This window comes from Lycium barbarum, chromosome 10 (assembly GCF_019175385.1).
Source record: "Lycium barbarum isolate Lr01 chromosome 10, ASM1917538v2, whole genome shotgun sequence".
Lineage (NCBI taxonomy): Eukaryota > Viridiplantae > Streptophyta > Magnoliopsida > Solanales > Solanaceae > Lycium > Lycium barbarum.
Genome location: NC_083346.1, coordinates 27,948,307 through 27,960,633, shown reverse-complemented (window position 1 = coordinate 27,960,633; position 12,327 = coordinate 27,948,307). Strand labels below are relative to the sequence as shown.

Sequence of the window (12,327 nt, the reverse complement as noted above, 5' to 3'; positions counted from 1 at the left end):
TTAAACTGCTTCTTTTTGCACGGATTGTCCTTTCATTTGGGGTGGTTTTCAATTTTTGCCCTTTTAAGTTTTATCCCTAAGGGATCGAACCTCAGCTCAGTAAAAAAAAAAAAAAAAAAAAATCGCGAGGCAACATTTTGCAAATCTAACAAGCGAAATTCTGCCTGAAAGGCAAAATTTAAAGACCGCCATTTTGAGGGATAAAAATTAAAGACCACCCCAGAGAAGGGCAATCCTGCAAATTGCCCATTAAACTGATAGCAGAGTTTACTTTTCAGCTAAATTAGTAACCTATTTTTCATCAAAGAGAGAAGGGCATAATCTTTCAAGTCACTTTTGATTTACAATGACATATTTTCATAACTTTAGAAAGTAAAAGTAATGTCAAGAAAGCAATCATATACTAAAGGATCTTGGTGGTGGTCGATAGTTCACATATGCATTTCGAGCTGTTTCACATTTCTGCTTGATATCTTCACACATCTTTAAAGAAGCCTCGGAGAACTTGGTCAGACGGTCCAGAACCCTCGTTAAACTCGAGTGTATGCAATTCAAATTTGATGACTTCTCATCATTCTTCTCTTCATCTTTAGCTTCCAATTCCTCATTCCCTGGTTCAGGAGTAGTTTCTTTCTTTTGCAGTTCCTCTGAGTGATGTCCAACTGAATGCCGCAGGTCATACAAGAAGTCTTTGATGGCATCACTAAGTTCTTCAGAAGGCAGAGATTTAATCCCATTGGACCAGTCACGACAAAGCACAAATATTGGCGGGGCCAGAACTCGTCGAGGGGAAAATGCTCTTCTGCCTTTGACTCGTTCACGTGGATGCAGAATGCAGTTTTGCAGCCAGCTGTTTAGAGCTTCCACATATGAAGTATGGCTGTTAATCCAGTTGGCGAAACTCAAGCCAAAACACTCTACTTCATCCTGCAGCTGACTCATAATCAGCTTTTGAGTGTCACCCTGGGGACTTGAAGCCGAAGCTTTGGCATGGTATGCTAGAGAAATGGTTATATACTGGGCATGGTGGCATTCAAGCATCGCTCTCCACATTCTGATCAATCTGCATAGACCCCAGATATTACGAGTCTAATAGTAAATGTAATAGCAAACATACAAGGCATTTACATGGACAGATGACCCTAGAAATGAGGTTTAAATAAAATAGTTCCTCAAAGTAAATATGTCCAAATAGCAGGAAGAGTAAAAAAATTGTTATCCTTACCCTTGGATAAGTTCCAAAATTTGAGGCAACAACTCTTCATCCCTCATTTTCTCTATCCGCTTTGATATTGAATCAACTGAATATAAAGCCACCCTGATGCGTGAATGGAGATCTTTCACCACTGACCGTGTTTTGTCAATTATTTGGGTGCTAACATCTTTGGCGAATTGATGCCTAAGTTGGTTACACTTCCGATCATAATCTCTCCTGATTGACTCAATCGTCTGAAGATAAAAGAGGAATGACTAGCAAATGAGCTTTACATACAAAAAAGAGAATTATCTTCTCAAATACCACAGAAATGACATGCCTACGAAAGGCTCTATAGTTCATCTTCATTTCCACAAGATACAATTCAAGAACAGTGATATGGGAAGTACAATAGCGCTATGGAAGGTCCAGAAACCGAAATGAAAATGCATCTTCTCAATACAAGTATCTATACTAAAAGACACTTGAACCCGCACTGCAGAAAAGAAACATTCTTTGATTGGCTGCTATCTATTGGCCCTAGTGAGAACTGGAGTCAATGAAGCTCCTGATCATCCAGAACAGTTTCTGAAAGAAAGTATTTTCCAGTCTAAAGCAACTTAACCTGACAGCACTGTGATTGGAATTTTGGGAGTATTCTTGTAAAAATGGGCCTAAACACCAAATACTTCATAAACATAAATTGTTAAACATTCTTGTTGTCAACCTGATTCTTCTTTATCAAATAAAAGGGATTCTTATAACAGAGCACTTCCTCGGCAACTAATGCACCAGCAGCGAGATACATTTCGACATCATTGAGGAGGATGACAAGTGATGGACTTCTATACAAGTGAAGCTCAATGACAATGAAATTTATTTATTCATTATGATGGTTCAGGGTTAGGAGACTGGATAAAAGAAACTTGGTCAAACGCCTCAAGCTGAATAGAATTTTTTCTAAAACGAAAAATTGGAAGACAAGATGCTTATAAGTGCAGAGCCCTGTCGTCAACAAGAGACTTATTAAAGTGCAACAAAGCATTACATGTACATAATGTGAATGAGTAATATAGAAGGCTCGCATGAAGTTTCGTGGTCCACCAAGAGGTCAGGGAAATTCACAAAAGAAGAATTCCGATAAATTTCAGAATATTCTTCAAGGGTAACTTCTTTTTGCATTTTCTCATAAACTTAGTATTTCCAGGTCTCTGGTTATAGAGTAATGCAGCTATCAGCCCTAAGCTAATACACCCAGGGGAAGTCAAACTGGATCACTCTGAAGAACTTTGTTTGAGTAAGAATTCCTCTACATAGGCTACACATTGTGTAGTTTAGGGTGATCAAAATCCAAGGGTCTGGCCTAGTGGTCAATGAAGTTGGTTGAGACCAGAGAGGTCTCAGGTTCAAATTCCAACGGAAGCAAAAATACTAGGTGATTTGTTCTCATCTGTCCAGGGCTTTGTGAACAGAGTTACCCGGTACTTGTGATGGTGGAAGTAGCAAGTGCCCGTGGAATTAGTCAAGGTGCGCACAAGCTGACTCGACTACCATGGTTATAAAAGAACCATTGAAAAGAGATACTCACTACCTAATTGAAGGTTTCATTTCACCACCTGTTTTGTTCTCGGTATACTCTTTGTTTAATGTGTCATTAGCAACTAAAATTATCCTTAATGTCAAATTCAGCTGTATTTTACTCTATAAACCTTTTTTTAGAATGTTGTATCTTACTCTATCAACCATATCTAGCAACCATTTCTTGGAGTCTGCTTCTTAATATCTGAAGATTCAGCTCTTATCTATATTTGAGTTACTTGAGCGGTAAATTCAAGCTCCCTCAGCTTGCCTGCCAATGTAATTTAAAATAATCAGGACACTCGAGTTTTCAGGTCAGTACCTTCACTTCATCATAAAGTTTCCTCTCCCATGCATATACTCTGTCAAGAGTGGATGAGTGGCTTCCAGCTATCATGCAAAAATCTTCAACAAAATCACTTCCGCTATCATCATTGTCATCCTTACTATTAAGAGGATTCCTCGATGAAGATGATCTTGAGGATGTGGTCCTCTTCCAGGTAATCACCTTTGTTACATGGTCTGCTTCTGCATAGCACTAGAGTATAAGAACAGCAATGAACAGGAAAAAAGAGTAGAAGATGCATTGATCAGCTAAAGTATAAAAAGCAAATGACTTTTGTGAATGGCCTTTTCTTATTCTTAGTGCTAGCAAATTGACGAACTAAATTTATGAACTACAACCCAACTTGAATCACATAATTCTAACTCCATAATCAATTTTGTCCAACATAACTCCAAACAGGTTTGATAGTTATTGATGCTTTCAGTTCCATTAATAAGTAGTTGTGATTTAAATCCCTATATTCGTTGGAGCACATTAGAATTAAAATTTCTTGAATTGTGGACAGTTCGGCCTTGACTTGGATGGACGTCAAAAGCAAATACTCCATCTGTGGTTCTATCTCAAATATAAATTTATATAAAGCCTTCCAATTTGTGATTCCTGTAAGTGTTTGAAACCATTCTATAAATAACATTTTTTTAAGCATTCACAAGTTTTAAGAATTCAAATTCATTTAACCAATTGAATTTATAAGTTCATCTGATTTTTTTTCCGTTGACCAACTTTAGCTATTCATAGATCAAATTAACATCTTAAAACTCCATACCATCAAACATTAAGATAAGATTAAAGAAAAGAAACTCCATGATCTAAAGTCATGGCCATCACAAGCTAGGACTTTTTTGGATAACTGTGGTGTCCGGGCCAGCTTCAGCACACCTCCATTTAGTACCACAGGTTCCTGCTACCTCTCCCCACCTCCATTTCACATGTACCTACTGCCTCCTGCCAGCAAAGATACTGACTAACTCTGCCAACCAAGGCTTCGCCAGATGGGAAGAATGATCCTAGTGTCTTTATCTCCGCTGGGATTTGAACCTGAGACTTCATGGTCTCAAACCCACTTCATTGACCACTAAGTCACACCCTTGGTCTGTAACTTAGGACACCTCAGTGATCTTCTCGGAGTAAACCAAAAACCAGAAGTTTAACTAAGGTAACTACCTCTGCATTCCCAAACTCTGTCGCCTGCTCACAGCTCTTGCATCCCTCCACCACAGCCTTCACTGTATTTTTTCACTCAACTTTTTGTTCTCTCTTCTCACCTCGCTGATAGTCATACATCTCTCCTGCGTCCTTTCTTTTTCTTTTTTTTCCCCTTCCTATTTCGAGTTTTTATATATCCCTTTCTTCCTTCAACATGCTATACACACAGCTACCAGCACCAAGGTACTACCTCTGCATTCACAATTTCTGTCGTCCGCTCACAACTCTTGCACCCCTTTCTTCCTTCAATATGCTATACACACCGCTATCAGCACCAAGACAACAACCCAATTACTATAGCCTTACCCACCATCAACAAGACATCAATCCGCCCATCTGCCACAGCCACTTGTAGTCACCACCAGCTTTCTCACCCAAACTTGAAAATACCCACACTCCACCTACCTAAAAGCTCAAAGAAGGAAAAAAGAGGACGAGAACTATGTAGGGCAAAGACTTAAATATGACTTAAAATGACCACAAAGGAGAAAATAGCCACTTTCAAAACCATTCTCATGGAAGTATGTGCTGCAAAGTTTCCCATCCGGCCTCTTTTGCTAAATCTGTCAACATTCAGACTTAAACACCCATTTCATCTATATGAAGGTTTAAGCTACTCCAAAAGTTTAAGATCAATCTTTTGCTTCAAGTAAGCTCAAAAAATTGAAAAAGATTTTAAGTATTTTTTTCATAATAAAAGCAACTGTTTCCAGCAAAAATCCTACAAATAGTCAATCTTTGCAGCTCTGGAAATTACATGTTGATGTGATAATCTCATTAACACAAATCCTTCATACCAGTGAAGTAATACAACTAAGTAAAATCACAAACTCTGCAATCTAAACCCTGAATTTAGATTTATGTTTCCTCTTTTGAGGCTGTTTTTGTTATGTTTAACAAAATAACCAAATTGGCAACTTTTATATGAAGACATGATTTATCAATTTGTTCAATGAACTTACCACCAGACATGTTTGCACCCGCTCTTCGGCAGCAAACTGAGCCCATAGAAGACAAATAGGCGGACACGGAAGATTTTCCTGTAGAAATGAATGTATTAGTACTTGACCATAGATAACAAAAAGCATGTGAATTACAGTAGGTAAAAAGATGCAAAAACCAAACTCAGCAATAAAAGCAACATTTTACCTTTGGCCTCGGAATACCCAACTCGGATTTTGCTAGCTTCAAGCATTCTTGAAATCTCTTTTCCGGATTCAGATGCTCTAAAGAATCGATGCTCAATGTCCTTTATGCTAGAAAGAAAATCTTTAGCTCTATGAGTTATAAACTCTGAAGGATCCTCTCTGTCATCCACTAAAGTCTGATCTCCCTTCGAACCAGATACTTGCAACGCAGACTTACCAACCGAACCATTCGTTTTCTGCTCACTTGCAACATCTTTCCCCTCACCATTATTATTATTATTATTATTATTATTATTCTCAGCCCTCTGAGGCAGCATAACTGAAGTAGAATCATGAAATTCCAATTTACCATGACCATTATTACTCCTAGGTTCTGATTTAGGTGTCAAGAACTCTTCTTGAATGTCACCGTCATTATCTTTTTCATCAAAGTTGAGTTGCCTACTACCATTATGTGTAACAAACCTAAAGCTCTCATTATCATTAGGATCAAAAAAATCCCAAGAACCTCCTGAACCTGGGGGTGGTGGAGGGGGTAGTGGGGTTGAAAAATCAACATCATCAACATACATATTAGGTACATTTGGACTTAACCTAACAGTAACAGCAGTAGGTCCATTAGACCTCATATAACTCAACCTAGTAGCAACAATATTAAGTGATGGTGAAAGTGGACTGCCATCACCACCAATATTTGATGGTGATGGTGATGGATATGATGAATGTGATGGGGTTTTATCTGAAGTTGATAAAGATGATTCTATTAGTACTTCAGCTTCAGCATACCTTCTAAGACCAATACCTATGTTTCTTAAAGATTGAACATAGGAAACATGTGCAGCTGCTAATGCATACCTTGAATCGACTGCTTGTTTTATAAATCTTTTCCTTTCTTTGCATAATCTTAAAGCTTCACTCCTCTCAGATTTTGAACTTGTTGCACCCATTTTATACAACAACAAAAAGAAAATCAAGAATCAAACTACCCACTTCACAAAATTCAATCTTTTCACCATTTTCAGTAAAGAAAACACTGATTTTTCCCCAAAAACACTAAAACCCTAACACCAAATCCAAAACCCTTTCTTTTATCTAATGTTTGGGCCAAAAAAGAAGAAAAAAATTGTTTTAATAGACTGCAAAAACAAAAAGAAAAACCTTCAATCTTCACTTTTATCAAACATTGAAAAAGATTAAACCTTTGATTTGAGTAATGGGAAAGGACTACTATTTGTGTACAACAAGTTAAACAGAGGCAATGCTGAAATTTTTTAAATTTTTAAGACCATAAAAAGGTGACATGAATGGATTGGAAAATGAAATGGAAATTATTTAGTGAAAACAGTGCATTTTAGGCAGAAGGGACCATACTGAAATGATGAGAAAAATAGGGAGAAGAAAAAAGGAGGGAATCTTTGTACAGATTATGCATTTTGCCTTGGAAAGTGTGCGTGAGTGATACTTTACCTTCATTTCCTCTTTCTTCATAACAACAAGGATTAATAGTAATCTCGTGATTACTACGTTTATATGAGTGATATTTTCATAATTTGTGAAAGAATTCCCCCATCAAATACCATCATATAAAATGAAACGGAGAAAGTACTCTCTGTCTCAAAATAGTTGTGTATTTTTCATTTAGACTCCACTTGAAAAAATATTAATAAGTTTAGCATTTTGACTATTTTACCTTGATATCTCTTATCAATAAATATATATATATATATATATCCCAACTTCATCAATGATGTACTCCTTTTAAAATATTGTAATTAATATAAAGGGTAAGCTGAGAAAATATTACTTTATTTTATCTTAATTTCTTGAGATGACAAATATTTGAAACATATTTTTAATAAGAGCGATAAGTAGTTAGAGTCGGAAGGTGTATTATTTTTGGTGAAATAAGCAATTGAATAATAGTTCGGGTAATAATTAGCTAATAACACTTAAAGAGACTGGTTAAGGAATCATAATTCCTACATAATCTGTGTATTTAGCAATAATGTATACATTATTTTGAATAATTAGTTTGTAAATCATATTGTGACCTTTAAAGTAAATGAAAATAGATTAGAAAAGAATGAATGGTGACAAATAGCAAATGACTCAGCACTACATCACACATTCACAACGCTCTAGTGCACAAAGCAATGGATTTTTGCTTTGTTTGGAGGAATTTTTGTTGCATTGTGTGGGCGATATGTTTGGTTTTTTTTAGCGAAGTGTGCTTATTACCGAGTAATTAATTGCATTGTTTAGTGTGCTTCTATGGTAATTATTCCCACTCTAACGGCTCCTTTTTCTTTTCTGTATAGTGTTGTACTATCTTTTGCTTGCGTGGAGTATTTACTTTTGCCTTGAGAAAATTTATTAGAAAGGGAAATACTAGTAGGAGTAATTGATTATTTTGAGTTAGATATTTATGGGTACAGTAATATCCTTAAATTCTTTGGCCTTTCTAGGAAAAGCCGGAGAAGAAGTGAGATTAAATTTTGAAAGTAATGTTACTCTATTAAATTACAATGATCAGATTACACTATAATTTTTAATGTTAATAGATACTTATACAGTAATATTCAGAAGTCTGTCTTTGAAAATATTCTTAAGCCTCGTTTGTTAAGTGTAATGAAAATAGTGCTCATTTTTACGATAAATAGTTCGGATAATGACAATATTGCTCAGATAAATTATAGCGTCTATTTTAAAATATAACGAAAATAGTGCTCAGATAAATTATACTTATATTGACTTGAAATAACAGATCTATCTCTATTTCTTGTTGTTTATTGTTCCTCCTAGATACGCTGCTAATTACTTTATTGTTTCTGTTAATAATAATGCAGTGGTTTTAACTGACCAGTAAATTTGCAATATAGAAGAATTAGATAGAGGAGACAAATATTAGTGGGCTAGTGCCCCACACTACGTGAGGTCCTATATTTTTTACATAGAAAGAGAACTGCAATTGAATATACATTACTGAATATTCCCTACATTTTAAAATCAACAAGTTTCGTTATTTATTTATATATTTTATAGTTGGATATTCCTCTTAAATTTCTTATGAAAGCGTTTCTGTCTGGTCATACTGAGATCTGAATCTTGCTTTTTTTTTACTCCTCTTTGACAATATATTTCTATGTAATCTGTCGCTCTGTCTTCAATGGCTTTATAGATTCTTATATATATTGCAGTAAATTTTGAGACAACCTTACATGTCAGGACCAATTAATTGGTTCATAATGGCGTGATTAAGCAGGTAAACACCTTTTAGTTTTATTGCTTATTAATTAACTCAATCTGGACAGGTAATTTTCACTTAAGTACCTTAAAGTTCATGGATATATCAATTAGCCCACAGTTTTTACAAAAGTTACATATAGGTCCTCAAGAGGCAATTATAAACTCTTTGCAAATGTACCATTTTTTTTTAACTTACAGAAGTATAGTACATATTTTTCAAAAGCAATAACTATATAAAATAAATAAATATGTACTCAAAAACAAAATAACTGTACTGACTATTATCAACAGTACAAAAAATCACGTTCACGCATTAACAGGAGTTCTCAAACTCCATAATGACCTTGGTCTTTTGTCTTCAGAAAAATTAAAAGAATTGCCTCTTTTAAAAGTCTAAACCTGAAACTGCCTTTAACTTTTAAAAAGCTTTCAGAGTTAAATTAATTTTGGCACCCCACTTAATCTTCTTTATCAGCTTTTATCTCTCATTTTATCGATCAACCTAAAAGAAATATATGTTATTAAGGCAATTGCTATATAAAAATTGAAATGCATTAACATAAAGGATTTATCATGCGTGAAACAAGTATACAAAAAAGTTTTCAGACGTGAATAATGAGGTTAACACGATAAATAAATAGAAATGGTTATATGAGGGGTTGATGTTACGTGTGAAAGATATTTGAAAGCTTATATCCTCACTTGATCATGTAAATATCATACATATTTCTAAAACTTTTAATTCGGTTACTTATCATTGAGCTAGAATTGGTATTTTCTTGTCAAAAGTATTTTCTAACGAAAATATATTCCCAATTAAATTGTTTCTATTACTTGTATCGTTCAATATAATGGACATCTATCTCCTTTATATGAATCCATAGCAATTAGTTTCTTCCAACAACAAAAACCATACTAGTGTTTAAAACATAAAACAATAATCAGATCTACTTTTCACCAAGCTGAGTTTGTTAAAAAATATTGTCCATCATTTTTTCTCAATTTCTCAATTCCTGTTAATACGAAAAGAAATAAAATAAAAACTCCATAAAAGAAGAGTTTAGGAATATATTGGAGCGGATTTCTTGAGGGTTTTGCGGCCGAATAAAAAAAGAGAAAACGGCGCCTCTTCTCTCGTGCAACTTTACTTTATCTTTGTTTCTTTCGAGCCCTTTTTCCTCCTTTTTTTTCACGGTGTATTTATTTTGAGGCTTCATTAAATTCGGATTTCACGGAAGTCCCACGTTGGAGAGTAAAGCGATCTCTAACAAAGCTGATTCCGTACCTGAAATTCGAACTTGAAACCTATCGGTTAAAGATGAAAGAGTACTTATCACTCTACCATGACCCTTATTGGTTTTTTCCCCTTCTTTTTGCTGTCTCTTCTGTCCGTTTTGCTCTTTCATATAATTCATTTTAACGAATAGCCTATTTTGTAATGATATTGTTTTGTTGTATTTGAAACTTTCCTGTTAAAAGAGATGATACAAATGCAATTCGAGTATCAACTTATCTAGTTTTTAGTGTCAATATAAAAATTAGTTATTTCTTAAAATGAAATTGAAATTTTCAGAATTGTAAAAAGTACTTGTGATAAATAAATATTTAGGCTATTGTCGTGAAAAAGGATATTTGGCTTTGCAAATATCATTGATATTTTACAGAATGAGCATAGAGAATATCTTTTAATTGAGTAAGAAAAGTTAACAAAAAGGGATAAAAACAAAATATGCTCGATGATCTCAACAACACGAGAATGTTTTTTTTACTTGAAAGTTGAAACCCATGAATCAAACCTCATGCCAATTATGCTTTCCCTCGTCTCCGATTATCACATACGATTAGCTTTGTTTTGTATAAAACACGCGATTATCAACAGGTTCGATTAACCAGCAATTCTAACATGACTCACCTATAACTTATCATGAAAAACTTCCTTTGCCATTTAAAATTTGAAAAATGTTAAACAAGAAAATCTAGATGTTCATCACCTTCTTAGTGCTCTATAAACAGTCATCTTGTTTTTTCCTTCAAAGTGCTCTACAAAATGTCCTCTGCATGCCATTTTTTATTTTTTTTGATTTTTTATTTCATTTCAATTTCAAAAACTGGGGTTAATGTAGATGTATACCCTATGCTTATTCTTCTGCCTTACCAATGGGCAATGTCTATCATTATTTCTTTTTTCTCTATAAAAAGAATATACAGAAGGCACTGACAACAATAATAAAAGAAATTAGTCAATTGAATTAAAAATACAAAAAAAAAGTGTTGACGTCCATAAGACACCATTCCTTTCGACCAGTAAGTCAGAAGTTCAAGTTAAAATTGGTGAGCACTCACTGATAACCCTCTATTGTGTGGACTCTGGTAATTAAGTATCTGAAAACAATTAAAAACTGGTGAATAAACGAGGTCAATAAAGAGCATGAAATGATTGTTGCAACAAATCAGTACGAGAAATATTTCACAACAGGGGAAGCTCTTTTAATCATGTCAAGAGGCAAGTTTCGCACAGACCAATTACTACAAGTACATGGAAATAATGCAATAACATTATTATGAATGCTGCAAATAGGATTTTTCATCATTATTTTGTGGTACAATTTCAAACTAGTAGCAGTACAAAAATGTTTTGCCCACATGCACAAATGGACGGGCCTGCTAAAATTGGCCCCCAGGTGACTATCAATTTGCATCTCCATTATAAATAGGGAAAAATGTCAAACTTGTATCTCTAAAATGTTCAATTTCATTCCAGTTACACTTTTGGTCTAATCGGACCTTACGATTCTCGCATTTGCCCTGGACCCTTCAAGGAGCTCCAATCTTAAGATACATTTAGACTATAGTCAAAAGTAGAGATGTAAATTTGAATCTTTATTTCGAATCATTTGGACGTGGAGGCCATCCACACATTTCATGCACAAGCTCCATTAATAGTGAGGAAAAATACAAGAGAATTTGCTAGTGACAAGAGTATGAATGGACCAAAAGTGTATAAGAGGATAAAATTGAGCAATTACGAATAATGTAGGGGCAGATTGGACATTTTCCCTTATAAATTTATATACCAGATAAGAAACTTCAGCCCCATTAGCTTTTATTAGGAAACTTTAAACAAATAGCCAACTGAATTAAATCTTTACCTTTTCTAGTCGATATAAATAGATTGTACAAGGTTATACACATATTTTACATGGTTATACTTATATTATATATTTGTCGGCTATTTCTAATTTAAACAATTGTGTGGCTGTTATTTAGGTTATGGTAAGATTAAGACGTTTGAATTTGAATATACATTTGAATATTAAGATGTTGTATAGAGATCTGAATACCAAATAATTAGGACTTTTTATTTTCTAAGAATTTGAATGTATCAGTATGTATTTAAAATTTTCTTAATATAAAATACTAGTAATAACCTAATAATATATCAATAAAGTATTTTTTAAAAAATTATATGGCGGTTGGTTGTGGTGATGAGTACAGTGGTAGTTGTGGGAGTCGATTGGACGTGGTGGTGTTGGCTTATGATGGTGGTTGCGGGTAGTAGTTGATGAGTGATATTAAAAAAATTAATTTTATACTTTTGTGTGCTTGAA

The 12,327-nt window shown here is 34.3% G+C and overlaps 1 protein-coding gene across 1 annotated transcript; it reads right to left on the bottom strand.

Annotated features, from left to right (window-relative positions):
* Positions 1-279: 279 nt before the first annotated feature.
* LOC132614171 (protein ALTERED PHOSPHATE STARVATION RESPONSE 1) lies at positions 280-6,993 on the bottom strand. Its single transcript, XM_060328555.1, has 5 exons — positions 5,475-6,993; positions 5,288-5,365; positions 3,096-3,301; positions 1,226-1,449; positions 280-1,063 (listed from the first exon to the last, which is right to left on the bottom strand). Exons 1-5 carry the CDS (start codon positions 6,418-6,420, stop codon positions 397-399), a joined length of 2,121 nt encoding a protein of 706 aa, XP_060184538.1. The 5' UTR covers positions 6,421-6,993; the 3' UTR covers positions 280-396.
* Between the last annotated feature and the right edge of the window lie 5,334 nt (positions 6,994-12,327).